At 43.1% G+C, this 20,499-nt stretch overlaps 1 protein-coding gene across 1 annotated transcript in view; it reads right to left on the bottom strand.

The window, feature by feature from the left end:
• Window positions 1-20,499, bottom strand: part of ADGRL3 (adhesion G protein-coupled receptor L3) — an 877,296-nt gene that overhangs the window by 498,146 nt on the left and 358,651 nt on the right. The window contains exon 10 of the mRNA XM_075282777.1: window positions 781-884. Coding sequence (XP_075138878.1) covers window positions 781-884 — 104 coding nt within the window. The remainder of the gene's footprint in view (window positions 1-780; window positions 885-20,499) is intronic.

The raw sequence follows: 20,499 nt of genomic DNA, 5'->3' as shown, positions 1-20,499 counted from the left end.
AAGCATAATAATAGCATTTCTGGTTCTATCTGAACAAGTTCGGCCTAAAATGAACCAGAGGGCCAAACCTCATGACTAGTCATCTAAACGAATCTTATCAGGTTCATCCATCCATTTTTAAACATGAGCTACAGCAAAGACAGACTTACATAGACCTAGACATATAATTTCATAAATCATCATCAATGTATTTTTTACATAATATGCATCAAGTGTTCAGTCAGCTACTACAGAGCAGACAACCTTAGGAGGTCCTGGGTGTCCTGAAAGCTCTTAAGCAACATGATATAATAGGTTGCAACCCCTGGATGCCTAACAGAGGCAGCAATGGAAAGAAGCTAGGATAAAAATCAGCTATTGCCTGCTGAAGTAATCCAGTAGGTAGTGGCCTAAAGTTGTCACATCTGTGGGAGCTTGTATCGGGGGCCCTTAATATATGGGGCCTGTAACATGGACTCACTCCATGAGGGCCTGTAATAAGGGCCCTTATTGTGTGGGGGCCTGTAATGGGGATAGTATATTGTATGGGCGGGAATAAAGAAGGCAATATATTGTATAAGGGGCAATATAGGAGCAATATACCATGTGGGGGGAGATCAGTAAAAGGATGTTGTACCGTATGATGGCCAGTAAAGAGAGAATTACACTGTGTGGGGGTTTCAGTCAAAAGCTTGCTGTATTTCCTAGTTACAACCCTGTTTGCAAGCTTGCTAACTGGTTAGTTGACCCAGCGGACACTTCAGCCCTAAATACTAAATGTTTAACTGAAAAGATTTTCACCTTTTGTGAGATATGACCAATCCATGGAGATGAGCAGTTGCTTAAATCAGGTCCTTGTGGATTCCATACTCCATCTGGAGCAATGCATGTATATGTTGCCACACCTGAAACAGAAATATACAAATATAGTAAAGTTAACTTATTAAAAATGTGCAAATCAAAGAGCGAAAAAAAAAATCACAGAGGTGCAAAGCAATCAAAATCCAAACAAGTTCATGCAAAGTGATCCCTGTGTCAGAGCCTTACAACAGCATGTTTATGTCCAATACTTCATACCTCCCAAGAGTCCAGCATTTGGCGGGACAGTCCCGCTTTCATACCCCTGTCCCGCGCAGATCCCTACATGTCCCGCTATGTCCCTTCAATGTTTTACTGTACAATCGTTCCTCCGATAACCGTCTGCTCTTATAACAGATAAAAGGCTCTGGTGATCGGAAGAATGCTTGACTATGGTTAAGAACCTTTTGTGACATCACACGGTCACATGACTAGGTGGGCATGTCAGTGTCCCATGCAGTGAAGAGATGCGTGTAAGGTACCGAGAAGGGAGGAGAGGATGTGAGATGAAGGATGGAGAGAGAGTGTGTGTGTGTCTCTGTCTGTCTGTGTCTTTGTGTGTGTGTTTGTCATTATACTGGGGGCAGAGATGGAGGGGGGACATTAAACTGGGGGCAGATGAAAGGGGATATGAAACTGAATCACTGCCAAACCTGAATAAGTGTATAATTCCTGAATAATCAATATTCACTGGCCTTGCTTTATAGTGGATCTTATGTACATTTTTTAATATAGCCTACTATGGCATTTTTTATCTGTATAATCTAATAAAAGTGAAGTTTTATTTCTTAATTCCTGGTGAGATACCCCTTACAGTGAATAGGGATATGAAACTGGGGGCAGATGAAAGGGGATATGAAACTGGGGGCAGATGAAAGGGGATATGAAACTGGGGGCAGATGAAAGGTGATATGAAACTAAGGGAGAAATGGAGGGGGGAGATGAAACCGGGGCAGAGATGGAGGAGGGGACATGAAATGGGGCAGATGAAGGGAGCACTTAAACTGGGGACAACTGGAGGGGGATCTGTCTGCCTCTAGTTGCCCCCAGTGTAATTTCCCCCTCCAGCTACACCTACGGTTTAATGTTGCTTCTAGCTGCCCGAGTTTAATGGCCCCCTCTAGTTGCTCCCCGTTTAATGTCCCATTTCATCTGCCATTAATTTATTGTCCCCCTCCAACTACCCCCATTGATAATGTCCCCCTCCAGCTGCTCCAGTTTCATGTTTAAACTGGGGCACCAGGAGAGGGACTTAATACTGTGGGGCAGTTGGAAGGGAACATTACAATGTGGGGGCATATAATGTACGGGTGACTGTAGGAGAATTATACTGTGTGGGGGGCACATGAAAAATGAATGAGAATGGGCAGAGCCAACATATAAGTGGGCGGAGATAAATTTCCAGCGGTGCGCTATGCGTGTCGCACATTTTGGCCATCTTTCTGTTGTTCAAAAGTTGGGAGGTATGAATACTTCTAGGGGAAAATGTCTCACATTCAATCTGTCTGAGCATAACACAAAGAAGTACTTTTTTTTTTTTTTTTTTTTTACCTTCCCTTGGCATCTACCAATTATACTCTGGGGTCTGAAGAGACCCCAGAGTATAATAATGTCACTGTCACTTTGCCATAACTTTGGCTTTGTCTTTGCCTCAGAGAGCTAGAAATTAGACTTAAGGCAGGGGTCTAAAACTCAATTTACACGGGGGCCGATGGAGGTAGAGTCTGGGTGAGGCTGGGCCGCATCAGGTTTTCCACAAGCTATGCTTGCCACAGCAAATTTAGCTCCGCCCAATTTTATGTCTCTGCCCATTCTTATTAATTTTTCATGTGCCCCCACACAGTATAATCCTCCTACAGTCACCCATACATTATATGCCCCCACATTATAATGTTCCCTTCCTACTGCCCCACAGTATTAAGTCCTTCTCCTGGTGCCCCAGTTTAAACTAGGGGAAACTAGAGGGGACAAGAAACTGGGACAGCTGGAGGGGGACATAAAACAGTGAGAGTAGTTGGAGGGGGCAATAAAATTAATGCCAGCTGAAGTGGGACATTAAACTGGGGGCAACTAGAGGGGGACATTAAACTCGGGAGGCTAGAAGCAGACATTAAACCGTAGGGGTAGCTGGACGGTGACAATAAACTGGGGACAACTAGAGGCAGACAGGTCCCCCTCCAGCTACTCCCACGGTTTACTGCCCCCAGTGGATAACTGCTCCAGTTGTCTCCAGTTTAAGTGCCCCCCTTCATCTACCCCCAGTTTCACCCCCCCACCATTTCTCCCCCAGTTTGATATCCCCCTTCATTTGCCCCATTTTATGTCCCCCCTTCATCTGCTCCCATTTTCATGCTCCCCCTCATCTCTGCCCCCAGTTTCATGTTCCCCTTCCATCTGTGGCCCCAGTTTCATGTCCCCCCCTCCATCTCTGCCCCTAGGTTACTGACGCACACACACTCCACTCTGCATCTTACATTCCTCTCAGTACTACATCTCTTCATCTTCCGGCCGACACACTAAGACACGCCTCCCTAGTCACGTGATGTCTGACGTCACACACAGGTCCTTGAGTTTTAAACTTCAGTAGTACTAGCTTTCCACCGATCACCCATCACTTTCTATTGCTGTTATAAGAGCAGGGGAGTGATCAGAGGAAAGTTTAAGTAAAACACTAAAGGGACATAGCGAGACCTGCAGGGAGCTGCACAAGGGCCGCGAACTATCGTCCTGAGGGCCGCAGTTGGCCCGCGGGCCGCAAGTTTGAGACCCCTGATTTAAGGTGAGGTATGTACCAAACTTGTTCAACCTGAAACAAATCAGGGACCTGAGCTGTTGAAACTGAAATGAGAAAAATCCTGAGGGTTTCAACCATAGCCATAACCTGTGCTAACGTAGCGCTATAGCAGCAGCTATAACCTGGCTGACGCTGCTGGACATGCACCCACCAGCATCAGAGATTGCTTGTGTATAATACATGACTGTGAAAACTGCATATGCTACAAGTAAACAATTTACAACTTAGCCAAACTAAGGTAAAGGGCCCCATGTTGTGGAAAAGCAGCCCTTTTTCGTTGTAGATTTTGCTGCAGTTTTTTGAGCTGAAACCAGGAGTGTATTGAGCAGAAGATAGAAGTATAAGAGCTTCTGATATATTTCCCATTCCTTTTGTAGCCACCCTTGGCTTTGGTTCAATAAACAGCAGCAAAATCTGCAACAAAAAAAAAGCATCTTTTCTGCAACGTGGAGCCTTAGCCTAAAAGAGTTATCAGGATCAATTCTTTCTAAATATAAGATGGCTGCTTAAACGATGACCATGAGGGTAGGTTCTCACAGTAAAAAGCATAATTCATTCAATAATAATTATATAATAATAATAATAATACATTTTATTTATATAGCGCCAACATATTCCGCAGCGCTGTACAATTTGTAGGGTTCAAATACAGACAGAAAGATACATTACAAAGAAAGTCATTTCACACAATGGGACTGAGGGCCCTGCTCGCAAGAGTTTACAATCTATTCATTTAAACTTTAATATTACACTGTAAAATATGTTAATAATAGATCATTGTGTCACTGAGGGAAAGTCAATGGTATCAATACTGCTTGAGGCTCCCAGGACACTAACCAAGTGCATATGAACAAATAAAAAACTAATTATTTCCAGTAACTATTCCCGACATGTTTCCCGAAGATCATCAGGGGATAAATGGACTGATTCCATTCAGGGTTGCTGTGATATAGTGACAATTGATAATTCACAGCAACTACTGGGTGTTGATGACCAGAGAGGGCAGATCAATGCACAAATAACCATACAGACATTTCCAGATAACGCTAGGTTCACACTAGCGTTCGGGTCTCCGTTCTCAGCTTTCCGTCTTCTGCATGCAGAAGACGGAAAGCTGTCAGAGTGGGTCCGGCGGTGAGCGTTTTATGCTCTCCGCCGCAAAACCGTTTTTTTTAAAAAATCGGACACAGAGTATTGCATGTCCGACTCTGTGTCCTATTTTAAAAAAACGGTTTTGCGGCGGAGAGCATAAAACACTCACCGCCGCTCAGAGCCGGACACCTTTCAAGCCCATTCAAATGAATGGGCATGAAAGAGTCCTGCAGGTTTCCGTCACCTGCCTCTGTTTTGTGCAGGAAACGGAAACCTGCAGAACGGAGACTGGGCGCAGATGTGAACGAGCCTTAAGAGGAAAGACCCATATAAAAGATGCCAGTATCTTAATGGGTGCCAGAATACTAAATTCATGATGAAGAGGCTTGGTACAAATCCACAGTGTGCCTCCCAATCTTTAAAACCCAGTGGACTACCCAACTTAACTCACTCATCCAATCACCAACGGCATGTATATAAGAAGCGTTCCTCAGTCACTGGACTGACTTGCTGGTAGTGGTCACCCACTCTTGTGATAACCAGCAGGAATGATGACATATAGTATTGCATATGATGGAGTGTTATAGAAAATGCGCATGTGACTAGCATAGATTTTAGAGACATACTGTGTGGTTTTAGGGGGTGCAGTGTGCAGGGTTTCCTAGAATATACAACTTTCCAGGAAGGAAAGGATGATGCAGGTAAATAAAATAAATAAATAGGCCACACCCCTTATACATGCCACCCTTTTTAGTGGTACCACACCCTAATTACTGGGCAAAATAAACCAGCCTGCAGTGCCATCTTGTCCATTTAAATGGTACTCTTTCTAACACACCGTATTATGTCCGGTTAATGGCCCTCACACAGTATAATATACATACTATGTAAAATTTGCCCAGACTGACCTCTAAAAAAGGGACAACCCTGCTAAATTCAGGACTGTTTGCAACTATGGACCAAAAAACTACTAAAAGTCATTGTTAGACCTGAAAAGTTAAAGCCAAAAGGTTGGCACTGGGCTAATGCAGAGACTGGGAAATGAATAACATATTGTACTGAAACTACACAAACTGAATGGTATTGGAAATACAGACAGCAATGTGTAACTGTGATTGTTTGCTACTGTAAATATGGACAAAGTTATCACATGGGATACTTTATGGTCCATTCACACGGAGGAAAATGGTGAGGAATTTGGTGTGGAATTTTCCACGCTGAAAAAGAAGCCTCCCATTGATTTCAATAGGTTCTGCTAGCTTTTTTTTCCACTAGTGGAATTTTGAAATCAACGGGAGGCTTTTTTTTCAGCATGGAAAATTCCACACCAAATTCCTCACCATTTTCCTCTGAGTAAATGGACCCTCAGGGTATGTTCACACAGCAGAAAAAGAAGAGGAATTCAACGGGATGCTGATGCAGTGCAACCATACACTATAATAAATAAGTTAGACTGAGATGTCCAAAGCCTTTCTTCACCAACCTTTTTGCTCTTTGGACTTTTTAAAAAGTGTCATTCAGTGAGAAGGATGAAGAAAATCCTCAATTTTTGCACAAAAATAAGTAAATTACAAAATTTAGATGTGACAGTCACGTTTCACCACGGCATCTAAAGTGTTGATACCGATCACAGCTGTTAGCAGTGGGTTCTAGCTGTGTTATACAGCCAGCAGCTGCTGTGTATGGAGAGAGATCAACTCCTGAGCCGTCTCCAAATATCCCCATGCGACCAAGGACATACTATTACGCACTTGGTCATTAAAGGGGTTGTCTAGGATAAAATACAAATTAACCTCTAAACTAAATCCCCTCCCCCTGCCTAACTTCTAATTTACTTGTATAAAAAAAAATAAAATTGTATAATCACCCATGTAATGTGACTGCCCCAGGGACACTTTCTGATAATCTGGTGACGTTCCATTTTATGGCCTTCGAAACAGAACGTCACCAGTGCTCTTCCCATCCCCCCGCCCCAAACCCAATCAATATTTACCAGCCTTCCTATCTGGGAGTGGCTTCTCCCCTGTCCCTCTCTTCAAGCGCTTGCTTGGCAATCAATCTCTACTGCGCAGGCCTCGCAGATACTTACGGTCTGTGCACAGCGAGTCCGGCCTGCGCACAGTGAAGGAGGATCCGTCTCTCAAAGCAAAAGATAGGTAAGTATAATGCAATGGGGGCTTAGTAGTAGGGGGATAGCTTAGCTAGGGAGACGGGAGGGGGGGGGTAATAGAAGTGAGAGAGGAGGGAGGTAGTGTGGAAAGTACACTGGAAACTACAGTGCACTACAAAGTATTAACGCAAGGGGGCCAAATAATTTTGCCCCTCCCACTTTTCAGATTTTTATTTGTTAAAGTTTAAAATATACAATAAATTTTGTTACACTTCACAATTGTGTCCCACTTGTTGTTGATTCTTCCACAAAAATTTTTAATTTGATATCTTTATGTTTGAAGCCTGAAATTTGGCAAAAGGTTGAAAAGTTCAAGATGGCCGAATACTTTCGCAAGGCACTGTACATAGCAGGAAGCTAACACCATGTACAGAAGTGAAGAAGATTCCAGAAGCTCCCAGAGACACACAGAAATCACTCAAAACATGGCTAAAGGTATATGGGTGTCCTTTTAACCCATTAATAGCATTAACAGACTTAAAAAAAAAAAAAAAAATTGCCTCGAAAACCCCTCCTTCTAAACCCCAATAAACTTTTTATTTCTCCGCTCCCAGAGACATATGAGTGAAAAACAACAAAAGCAAACAAAGGCTTGGATAAAAGTGAAAACCCAATTGCTGATAAGGAAAGACAGGGTCACCATAAAAAATATTGTATTTATTAATAATCAAATATTATATTTGATTATTAATAAATACAATATTTTTATGGTGACCCTGTCTTTTGACAATTTTTCAGAGACATATGAGTTCAAGCTTGAAAAAGTGCTACCAGCATGAAATGGCTGTCGCTCTCCTCTCCCAGGCGTGCCTCCTCCCGTATTGTATTTTACATGGATGTTTGAAATAAAGGTTTGAAATATTTTTATACTCTTCCAACGGTGAGTGCCCAGCTTTTTCTATTATCTGGGCTCAAAAGTGAAAGAGTACTATGCGTATTTGAGACCTAATTTGGTTATTTACTCTGTATTGGTGGGTAATTGAGGTGGGCAGATATTTTGAGGTAAAATTTAAAAAAACTGATCCATTTCATTTTATCCTATTTTAGAAACTACATCTCTCTAGGATTTTTTTAATTGGTATAGTGATCACTTTAAGACAAAGGTCATTTTTCAAAAATAAAAAGTACCGTATTTTCCGGACTATAAGGCGCACATAAAAACCTACGATTTCTTCAGAAATCGTAAGTGCGCCTTATAGTCCGGTGCGCCTTATATATGGATGGAAGCGGCGGCAAAGTCTGCGTGCCGCTTCCATACATACATAAAAGGCACCGTAAGGGTGCATTCACACTACGGAACGCCAGCGTGTATCACAGCCGTACACGTCGGCGTGACAGCAGGGCTGCCGGACACTTCCCATTCATTTCTATGGGAGCCGGCATGCGAGCGCTCCCCATAGAAATGAATGGAAAAAAGCAGTCCATTCATTTCTATGGGGAGCGCTCGCATGCCGGCTCCCATAGAAATTAATGGGAAGTGTCCGGCAGCCCTGCTGTCACGCCGGCGTGTACGGCTGTGATACACGCTGGCGTTCCGTAGTGTGAATGTGAAACTTACCGAGCGGTGCAGGGTGGGCGGGCATTCAGGCCTCCTCTTCCTCCGATGTCCTGACCACTTCCTCCGGCGCTCGCTAACTGATAATGGCCTGGGCGCATGCGCAATATCATAATGCTTCTACTACGGCTACTGCGCATGCGCCCAGGCCATTATCAGTTCGCGAGCGCCGGAGGAGGAGGACAGAACATCGGAGGAAGAGGAGGCCTGAATGCCCGCCCACCCTGCACCGTTCGGTAAGTTTCACATTCTGTTTCAGAGTTTTATGTTAAAACGGGGGGGGGGGGGGGGGGGTAGTTTAATATAACTTTTACAGTTGGGCTCTATCAGCATGATTTTGCTGATAGAGCCCCTTAACTCCTCGCCTGCCGAGCGCTTCCAATAGAAGCGGCTGGCACGCGGGGGGTTAAGCGGCCGCTGGCAAAGTCTGCGTGCCGCCGCTTTCAATAACATATAATGCGCACCGGACTGCGCCTTATAGTCCGGTGCGCCTTATATATGAACCGAGACGGACTATAAGGCGCTCATGGGCAATGCGCCTTATAGTCCATAAAATACGGTAAAGTGGAGTCCCTTGGAAAAATGGACCCTCAAAGACATTCCCTCAAAGACTGGACCCTCAAGAACAAGTGGAAAAGTAAACATTAGTGTTCAATGTGTTAATGCACAGAAAATAGTTTTTGATTCTGTACCACATAAAAGATTAGTATGCAAAATGAGAATGTTGGGACTGGGGGAAAACATATGCATTTGGGTTAGGAACTGGCTCACTGATAGGAAACAGAGGGTACTTGTTAATGGTAAATATTCAGACTGGGCCACAGTCACCAGTGGGGTGCCGCAGGGGTCAGTATTAGGTCCTCTCTTGTTTAATATCTTTATTAATGACCTGGTAGAGGGTTTACAAAGCAGGGTGTCCACATTTACAGATGATACTAAACTTTGTAAGGTAATCAATAATGAGGAGGATAGTAGAATATTACAAGGGGATCTAAGGAAGCTGGAAGCATGGGCGGAGACTTGGCAAATGAAGTTTAATGATGACAAATGTAAGGTAATGCACTTTGGGCGACGTAATAAAATGTCTGATTATGTACTTAATAGTAAATTACTAAGTAAGACTGCCAATGAAAAAGACTTGGGGATTTTGGTGGACAGCAAGCGTACCTTTAGTGACCAGTGTCAGGCAGCTGCTGCCAAGGCAAATACAATTATGGGATGCATCAAAAGTGGTCTAGATTCTCATGACAAGAACATAGTTATGCCTCTATGCAAATCACTGGTACGGCCACACTTAGAATATTGTGCGCAATTTTGAGCCCCAATATACAAGAAAGACATAATTGAACTTGAAAAAGTGCAAAGACGGGCAACGAAAATTATTAGGTGAAAAGGTGGACTGGAGTACAACGATAGATTAACAAACTTGGGGTTATTCAGTTTAGAGAAAAGACGTCTACGGGGAGATCTAATAACAATGTACAAATACATGAAGGGACAATACAAAGAACTTTCTAAGGATCTTTTTACTCCTAGGCCAGTGAGAAGGGAACATCCTCTACGTCTGGAGGAGAGAAAGTTTCACCAGAAACATAGAAGGGGATTCTTCACAGTAAGAACAGTGAGGCTATGGAACGCTCTGCCCTAGGAAGTGGTGATGGCGGATTCACTGAACAAGTTCAAAGTGGGCCTGGATGCCTTTCTTGAAGAGAACAATATTACGGATTATGGACTCTAGATTTTAAGGACATGTTGATCCAGGGTTTTTATACTGACTGCCAGATTGGAGTTTTTTCCCCAGAAATGGGGCAATTTGCATGAGCCTCACGTTTTTTTTTACCTTCCCCTGGATCAACACTGTAGGGATTGTAGGGTTATAGGTTGGACTTGAATGGACTGAAGTCTTTATCAAACTTCATCTACTATGTAAATGGTGAAAATTAGATATGTACCTTGTGCGGAGTACATCGGGTACACTGACTTCCCCTCTATTCATTCACTTGCTCCTAGGATGGAAGCTTTTTGGGTGGGTTGGTTCTATGTCTTTTCCCTTGTAAACTATAAGTCTGCATTGTATTAAACCTATAATTCTGATATACTAGGTATTTATAACTGACAGTCCACACCTATCCAAATTCAGATATAAAGCCTACAGTGTTGGCCAAAAGTATTGGCACCCCTGCAATTCTTTCAGATAATACTCATTTTCTTCCAGAAAATGATTGCAAGCACAAACTCTTTGGTATTAATATCTTCATTTATTTTGCTTGCAATGAAAAAATACAAAAGAGAATGAAAAAAAAGTCAAATCATTGTTCATTTTACAACACACTCCAAAAATGGGCCGGACAAAAGTATTGGCACCCTCAGCCTAATACTTGGTAGCACAACCTTTAGACAAAATAACTGCGAACCGCTTCCGGTAACCATCAATGAGTTTCTTGCAATGCTCTGCTGGAATTGTAGTCCATTCTTCTTTGGCAAACTGCTCCAGGTCCCTGAGATTTGAAGGGTGCCTTCTCCAAACTGCCATTTTGAGATCTCTCCACAGGTGTTCTATGGGATTCAGGTCTGGACTCATTGCTGGCCACTTTACAAGTCTCTCAAACTAATTTCTAGTGCTTTCTCACACTGGGCCCTACAGTCATGGCCAAAAGTTTTGAGAATGACACAAATATTATATTTTCACTTGATCTGCTGCCCTCTGGTTTTTATGTGTGTTTGTCAGATGTTTTTATCACATACAGAAATATAATTGCAATCATATTATGAGTAACAAAAGCTTATATTGACAGTTAGAATGAGTTAATGCAGCAAGTCAATATTTGCAGTGTTGACCCTTCTTCTTCAGGACCTCTGCAATTCTCCCTGGCATGCTCTCAATCAACTTCTGGACCAAATCCTGACTGATAGCAGTCCATTCTTGCACAATCAATGCTTGCATTTTGTCAGAATTTGTAGGTTTTTGTCCACCCGTCTCTTGATGATTGACCACAAGTTCTCAATGGGATTAAGATCTGGGGAGTTTCCAGGCCATGGACCCAAAATCTCTATGTTTTGTTCCCTGAGCCATTTAGTTATCACCTTTGCTTTATGGCAAGGTGCTCCATCATGCTGGAAAAGGCATTGTTGAGCGCCAAACTGCTCTTGGACGGTTGGGAGAAGTTGATCTTGAGGACATTCTGGTACCATTCTTTATTCATGGCTGTGTTTTTAGGCAAGACTGTGAGAGAGCTGATTCCCTTGGCTGAGAAGCAACCCCACACATGAATGGTTTCAGGATGCCTTACAGTTGGCATGAGACAAGACTGGTGGTAGTGCTCACCTCGTCTTCTCCGAATAAGCTGTTTTCCAGATGCCCCAAACAATCGAAAAGGGGATTCATCAGAGAAAATGACTTTACCCAAGTCCTCAGCAGTCCACTCCCTGTACCTTTTGCAGAATATCAGTCTGTCCCTGATGTTTTTTCTGGAGAGAAGTGGCTTCTTTGCTGGCCTCCTTGAGACCAGGCCTTGCTCCAAGAGTCTCTGCCTCACAGTGCGTGCAGATGCACTTACACCTGCCTGCTGCCATTCCTGAGCAAGCTCTGCATTGCTGGTAGCCTGATCCCGCAGCTGAAACACTTTTAAGAGATGGTCCTGGCGCTTGCTGGTCTTTCTTGGGCACCCTGGAGCCTTTTTGCCAACAATGGAACCTCTCTCCTTGAAGTTCTTGATGATGCGATAGATTGTTGACTGAGGTGCAATCTTTCTAGCTGTGATACTCTTCCCTGTTAGGTCATTTTTGTGCAGTGCAATGATGACTGCACGTGTTTCTTTAGAGATAACCATGGTTAACAGAAGAGAAACAATGATGCCAAGCACCAGCCTCCTTTTAAAGTGTCCAGTGGTGTCATTCTTACTTAATCATGACAGATTGATCTCCAGCCCTCTCCTCATCAACACCCACACCTGTGTTAATGGAGCAATCACTGAAACGATGTTAGCTGGTCCTTTTAAGGCAGGGCTGCAATGATGTTGAAATGTGTTTTGGGGGGATAAAGTTCATTTTCTAGGCAAATATTGACTATGCAAGTAATTGCTGTTAAGCTGATCACTCTTTATAACATTCTGGAGTATATGCAAATTGCCATTAGAAAAACTGAAGCAGTAGACTTTGTAAAAATTTATATTTGTATCATTCTCAAAACTTTTGGCCATGACTGTACATTATGCTGCAAAATTTGTTGGTAGTCTTCAGCAGGGGTGAACCTACGCCTTTCGCCGCCCGAGGCGAACTACAGAAAGCTGCCCCCCCCCCCGAGGAGGGGCGGAGGGGGCGTGGCAGAGCCGAGGGGGCGTGATAAAGCGAAGGGGTGGGGCTTAGCGTTGTTCACAGGCAAAGAGCAGGCACGGAGAGGACCTGCTCTCTGCCTGAGCGTGAGGGGAAGCTGCTGGAGCAGCGCTGCTCCAGTGGCCTCTCCAAACCACCGCTCGGTGCTAAGCCAGTCCAGGACAGCTTGTCCTGGACTGGCTTAGGTAAGCGAAAATGCCGCCCTCCCTGGGGCCCTGGCATAGCGCCGCCTGAAGCAGTCGCTTCAGGTCGCCTCATGGGAGGTGCGGCGCTGGTCTTCAGACTTCATAATGCCATGCACTCGGTCAAGCAGTCCAGTGCCAGAGGCAGCAAAGCAACCCCAAAACATCAGGGAACCTCTGCCATGTTTGACTGTAGGGACCATGTTCTTTTCTTTGAAGGCCTCTTTTTTTTCCTGTAAACTCTATGTTGATGCCTTTTCCCAAAAAGCTCTACTTTTGTCTCATCTGACCAGAGAACATTCTTCCAAAACGTTTTTGGCTTTCTCAGGTAAGTTTTGGCAAACTCCAGCCTAGCTTTTTTATGTCTCTGGGTAAGAAGTGGGGTCTTCCTCGGTATCCTACCATACAGTCCATTTTCATTTAGACGCCGACGGATAGTACGGATTGAGACTGTTGTACCCTTGGACTGCACGGCAGCTTGAACTTGTTTGGATGTTAGTCAAGGGTCTTTATCCACCATCTGCACAATCTTGCATTAAAATCTCTCGTCAATTTTTCTTTTCCGTCCACATCTAGGGAGATTAGCCACAGTGCCATGGGCTTTAAACTTCTTGATGACACTGCGCACGGTAGACACAGGAACATTAAGGTCTTTGGAGATGGACTTGTAGCCTTGAGATTGCTCATGCTTCCCCACAATTTTGCTTCTCAAGTCCTCAGACAGTTCTTTGGTCTTCTTTCTTTTCTTCATGCCCAATGTGGTACACACAAGGACACAGGACAGAGTCAACTTTAATCCATTTCAATTGGCTGCAGGTGTGATTTAATTATTGCCACCACCTGTTAGGTGCCTCAGGTAAGTAATAGGTGCTGTTAATTACACAAACTAGAGAAGCATCACATGATTTTTCAAACAGTGCCAATACTTTTGTCCACCCCCTTTTTTATGTTTGGTGTTGAATTATATCCAATTTGGCTTTTTGACAATTCTTTTTGTGGTTTTCCATTGAAGACAAATTAAATGGAGATAATAATACCAAAGAATTTGTGATTGCAATTATTTTCTGGAATAAAATGAGTATTATCTGACAGAATTGCAAGGGTGCCAATACTTTTTGCCAACACTGTATAAGAACTGGTGACAATAGTAAGTAAAGAATATAAACACAAGATATTATGAAAATATCCAAAATTACAAGAAATAACATAAGCTTACAAGCAATTGTGTTTTAAACACATAAAAGAGGAACGGTCATGGTATTCCCAGGCAGGAACATCAAAGCAAAAAAGGAAATGTATACCAATTACGCCATATGCATATGTCCTCAAATATGCATAATATTAGGCATAATACCTTTACAGATAGATAGATACTGGACAAATTGAAACATGCAAGAAAATGTATGTTTAGACCAATCAATCACACATAACACATGTTTATGTCCAAGAATATATGCAATACTGTACATAGTTCACTCAAAATTAGACTTATTAACTGAGTCATGCATGATGTTAAGGAGGCTGCCCTCTAGAGGGCAGCACATAGAGTGCACTGTTCTCCTAATTACTTCCTGGAGAATAGATTTGCATATTTTTTACCTAGTTCACTTCTATAAGTAGTCCAAGAGTAAAATTGGTTTCCAGTTACACAACTATCTATTGTAGGGCTTCACTAATGAAAGCTCTACGTATAGTAAGTAATAATGACAATCTTACTATCGGGCAGTTTTCACCTGTCCAATATTGCTGCTCAGTAAGGCTGCTTGCACACTACAGTAACACTACAGGGCCACGGAGGTAAACTTCTATGGAGCCTGCAAAATTCAAAGCTTTCTGCACAAAGAAGTCTATGGAACTGCCAAATCCATGGCCTGGAGGCCCGTGAAAAATAATATAGTGTGCTATGTTATGTTTTGTCAGTGTATGCGTGCATGTACATGTGTGATCCATGTGTATGTATGCGTGTGTGCATGCACGTTTGTATGGTCCGTGTATATGTATGCATGTGATCCATGTGTGCGTGCACGTGTGTGGTCCTAGTATATGTATGTGTGTGTATGTATGTGTGTGCGCACGTGTGTGATCCGTGTGTGCATGCACGTAGGTGGTCCATGTATACATGTGTGCGTGTGCACGCGTGTGTATGTGTGTGTGCCCGTGTGTGATCCATGTGTATGTATGCGTGTGTGCATGCACGTGTGTGGTCTATGTAAATGTATGTGTGCATGTGATCCATGGGTTTGTGCGTTCAAAGTGCAAGTGTCCATGCATGCTGTAGTTGTGTGTGAGTACGCATGTGCTCTGTTCGCTTAGTGTGCATCTATCCGAGTGTGTTTGCTTGCGTGTGTGCTCCGTGCGTGTGGTATATATGGAGTGGTGTTGTGATCTGGTGTTTGTGTGGTGTGTTGTGGTATTTGTGTGGTGTTGTGCTTGTTTGTTGGTGTATGTATGCTGTTTGTGTGATGTTTATATGGTGTTTGTGAAATGTTTGTGTGTTATGTGTGGTGTGCATGTGGTATTTATGGGGTGGTATTGTAGTATTTGTGGGGTGGTGTTTGTGTTTGTGTTGTGTGTGTCTAGAGTGCTTTAAAGTCATAGCAAATGCAAGACAGATTGGGAACTGCAGACACTTAAAATTGAAGGTCATGTCACTTGGAAGCAACACCTGACACTGATAATAGATATAATAGGAGAAATAGTAAATCCAGAGCAGCCCTCACACAGTATTAGGGTCCATTCACATGGAGGAAAATGACACTGTATTTTGCGCTGAATTTTCAGAGCTGAAAAAAAGCCTCCCATTGATTTCAATTGGTTTGGCTAGCTTTTTTTTTCCACTCGCGTAATTTTCCGCTAGATGAAAATTCAGCGCCAAATACAGCGTCATTTTCCTTTTTTAGCACTGATTTTGACGGTGAATCCGCGTCAGAATCCACGTGGAAAAAACGCCTCCCCATAGAGTTCTATGGGTACCACTCACTTTTTTTTTCCACTTGTGGAAAAAAAAAAAGCTTCCTTCAGGCTAAGGCCCCACGGGCCGTATCCAAAGCACTGCGGTTCTTTCCGCAGCGCTTTAGGCAGAAAGTTCGCAGAGTTTTCCTCCACGGACTTTCTGTTACAATTATATCTATGCAAAAGCCGCCGGCATTTCCGTAGATATAATTGACATGCTGTGATTTGCAAAGCTGCAACGACTTTGCAAAGCGCAGCATGTCCGCGCTGCGATCTTTTCCGCAAAGTGGGGATGGGATTCGCATGAATCCCATCCACTTTGCCTGCACTGTACAACGCCGTGATTTTTCCCGCAGCATCTCTGCTGTGGGCAAATCACAGTGTTTACGTCCTGTGGGGCCCCGGCCTCAGGCGGATTCCACCTGCAAAAATCAACGCATTCAATGGGTGGCGTAAAATCCATGTCGGGGATTTGGGTGCAGAATTGGCAAAAACCGCACAGAAAAAAACGCTAGCGTTTTTTTTCATGGTCCATGCATTTTGCTGAAGGAAAAAAAAAAAAAAAAAAAAAAAAGACTCAAAAAATGCTCCAAAAACTGCTTCAAAGAAACCATTTCTTAATTCCTGAAGCGGATTTTTCCCTTGCCAAAAAACTCCATTCTAGCAGAAAAAAACCCCATTGAACTCAATGGGAGGCTTTTTTTCAGCGCTGAAATTCCACACCAATTTCTCACCATTTTCCTTCGTGTGAATGGACCCTTACAATGACCTGAAGGAGCTGACACTCCTTCAGAATGAGAATGGGTGACTGCTGTAAGGTACAACTGACAGCCAACAGTAACACCCATAGTAAAGGTATTAACTATTTAGATGCTGCACTCAGTCATAACCATGGCATCAGATGATTGCTGGGTCAAGTCCCCCTAAATGGATGAAAAAAAACTGCAAATAATTAATTGTTTTCCCAATTTACTGTATAGAATAAAAAAGGGCAAAAAACTTATGGCCGGCGGCCATTTTTGGGTAGCCGCTCTTGCAGTTTTTTAATTATTTGCAGTTTTTTTCATCCATTTAGGGGGACTTGACCCAGCAATCATCTGATGCCATGGTTATGAGTGCAGCATCTAAATAGTTAATACCTTTACTATGGGTGTTACTGTTGGCTGTCAGTTGTACCTTACAGCAGTCACCCATTCTCAATGGCTCTTGCTCAGCTCCTAAGCAGGTATCATTGTCAGTACATAACAGTACATCATGGTGCAGTAACTTATATCACTCCATAATACACTATTATGTCATATATAGCAAAAAGTTGAAAGTCTTCTCCTGTTGTATCATGGTATGAATTGAAGATCTCATAGGACTCGTTCACATGGAGTTTTTTTGGCAGCGGATTTTGACGCAGAATCCACCTAAAAATCTGCTGCCAAAAACGGCTCCCATTGATTTCAATGGGAGCTGCTCGCTTCTTTTTTCCACTAGCTAGTAGCGGAAAAAAGAAGCGACATGCCCCTTCTTCCCTTGGATTCAGCTGCAGCATCCATGGCACGAGGCTCCCTACCGATTAGGCCCATTCATTCATGCCTAATCTAGAGTGGAATGCCGCAATGGGATGCCGGTGCACTGCATCGGCATTCCGTCATGGCTAGCTACGCAGTATGTTCACACGTAGAATCCATTTTCCGCCGTGTCAACATAGCTATATAGCTCCACTGGTAATAACGCGATTCTGATAACACACACCTTGAAAAAAAAAATGATGAATTTAAGCTTAAAGTGGTTTTCTGGACAAAAAATCTATTAGATATTGTAAGCCGATGGCTGGTCAGATAATGGAGTGGGTGTACATCTCACCCAGACTACTCAGGTGGGACCTGTCATTCCACTCCCCTCCAGTCCACACTTTGGGGACGTTCCGGCAGCGACTCAGCTGCAGAGAGTCTCCTCGTCAAGGAGGCTTAAGAGGTTGCTCCAGCAGCAACACTTTGACAGAGCTTGGCTGGGGAGCAAACAGAGAGGTCATATTTTTGGAACTGTGTCCTGAATGACTCAACTGGCTTTTGAATTTCTGTTATTCTAGGTGAGGTAACCTATTCTCTGTTTAGTTAGAGTCTAGCCGGGCAGCTATTTATTTTTGTATTGTTTCCTTTTCTTGCTGCACTATATTTTTGAGTGAAAATAAAATTCTACCTTTGTTTTGGACTAAAGAAACTGGACTTGTGTGTCTATGCCACCCCCACCTAGCAACCCCAGACCCTGACTATATATATATATATATATATATATATATATATATATATATATATATATATAAGGGCGGGTACACACCAGTGCTCGATCTCCGTTATGCAGGTTTCTGTCAGCAGAAGATGGAAACCGGCAATCAGTGTCCGCCGGTGAGTGCCCGTAAGCGTCTTCTGCTCTCCACGGCGAAACCATGTTTTTTGTTTTTAAACGGACACAAAGCCCTGATTTAAATGAATGGGTTTGAAAACTGACTGCCAGTTTCCATCTCCTGTCCAGTTCCTCGGGCAGGAAACAGAAACCGGCAAAACGGAGAACGGGCGCTGGTGTGAACCCGCCCTTAATGAGTTTCTGTCTGTCTGTCCTCTACGCGCGACCAAATGACTGGACTGGTCTTCACTAAATTTGGCACACAGATATATCAAGAGTCCAGGAAGGTTTCAAGTCTCTCGGACGTACCGCACCTGAGATACAGTATTCCCTAAATAATGACCTGCATTAGCCAATACAAACCTGCAAGTCTTTCACTCATATTCTAACTGCCATAAACATGGTGACACATGCACAATCCAACACTGATATTCAAACTGAGATACACACATCACCTCATTAGATACACAGCTCTGCACACACTATCAAACATGAGAGGATTACATACACTGCTCATCACACACTATCACACATCAGAGGATTAGATACACAGCTCAGCACACACCAACACAAATCAGAGGATTAGATCCACAGCTCAGCACACACCAACACACATCAGGGGATTAGATACACAGCTCAGCACACACTATTACACATCAGAAGATTAGATACACAGCTCAACACACACTATGACACATCAGATGATTAGATACACAGTATCACACATCAGATGATTAGATACATAGATCAGCACACATCAGAGGATTAGATACACAACTCTGCACACAGTATCACACATCAGAGGATTATATACACAGCTCAGCACTCAGCAACACACATCAGGGGATTAGATACTCAGCTCAGCACAGTATCACATATAGAGGATTAGATACACAGATCAGCACACAGTATCACACATCAGAGAATAAGATACACAGGTCAGCACACAGAGGGTTAGATACACAACTCAGCACACAGCGCCACACATTAGAGGATTAGATACATAGTTCAGCATACTGTTAAATATTATGATATTACAATATTCATGGCATACATAGGGTAAATACTCTGTTGACTTCACTCTTCTATAATTTGGTACATGGCTGCGGTTAGCGTATACCATTTTAGAGTTGTCCTTATAAAGCAACAAGATGGAGGGCAACACCCCCTCTCATGAACATAAATGAGTGACAGACACACATTCATGGTGGGAATCCATGGGGGATCTATGGCAGGTCTGTCTGCTATCTCTCTGTCATCCTGGACAAGTTGTCGTGACCATCTCAGAGTCTTTCAAACAGATGATCAAGCATGAACCAAGCTGTAACTCTACAAGATATCCAGATGAAGAAACCTACCTATGAGCTTCTCTGATGATGTAAGCTAATGAGACATTGACTGATATTTCTGTTATTCTGGAAGTTTTCCCTGTGTTCCTGTTTTTCCTTGAAGACATTAATAAACTTTCATAATGTTTTTATAATAAGCTGACTTTTCCTACCATGTTACCTTATAAGACCCATCTCTTAAGGCCTCTCAACACGTGATCACAAGTTCAGCAAACAGTATCATACACACCAGAGGATTACATACACAGCTCATCACACACTATCACACATCAGTGGATTAGATACACAGCTCCATCACACATCAGAGCTTTACTCAAGGTTTCCATAACGACTGAGCCATTTTTCTTCACTGTTGTAGGTCAGCGTTATAGGGGCAGGGTGCTGTAGATGTCACTGTTACACAAGTTCACAATCCCTCAGCTTTACTCCAGGTATCTATACAAATTTCAGGTTTTTCACTGACGCTTCTGGACACAGACAAACGACATCCAAAATAAACCAGTGCAAAACTGGGCAATTCTTATGGGGCTACTATACAACAAAAAATTAAATATACCTGTGCGAAGCTGGGTCCTTCTGCTAGTCATTTTACAAAAAAGGTCTGTTAGTGCTATTAATGGGTTAATAAATGCCACCAAATATCTTTAGCAGTGTTTTGAGTGATTTCTGGGGTTCTCAGTGAGCTCATAGCATCCATGGCATTTGTTTACATCCCTAACTTCCTCTTCTGTGTTTTGTACAAGTTCCATGATGCCTCACTTCTCCTCCCTCCCTCACTAACTAACCTCCTCCCTTTCTCACACACTCCTCACTCCCTGTTTCCTTAGCTAGCCCGCCCACTA

Source organism: Leptodactylus fuscus, chromosome 1 (assembly GCF_031893055.1).
Source record: "Leptodactylus fuscus isolate aLepFus1 chromosome 1, aLepFus1.hap2, whole genome shotgun sequence".
Taxonomy (NCBI): domain Eukaryota; kingdom Metazoa; phylum Chordata; class Amphibia; order Anura; family Leptodactylidae; genus Leptodactylus; species Leptodactylus fuscus.
The sequence above is the reverse complement of the archived record's forward strand: the minus strand, read 5'-3'. Positions and strand labels throughout refer to the sequence as shown.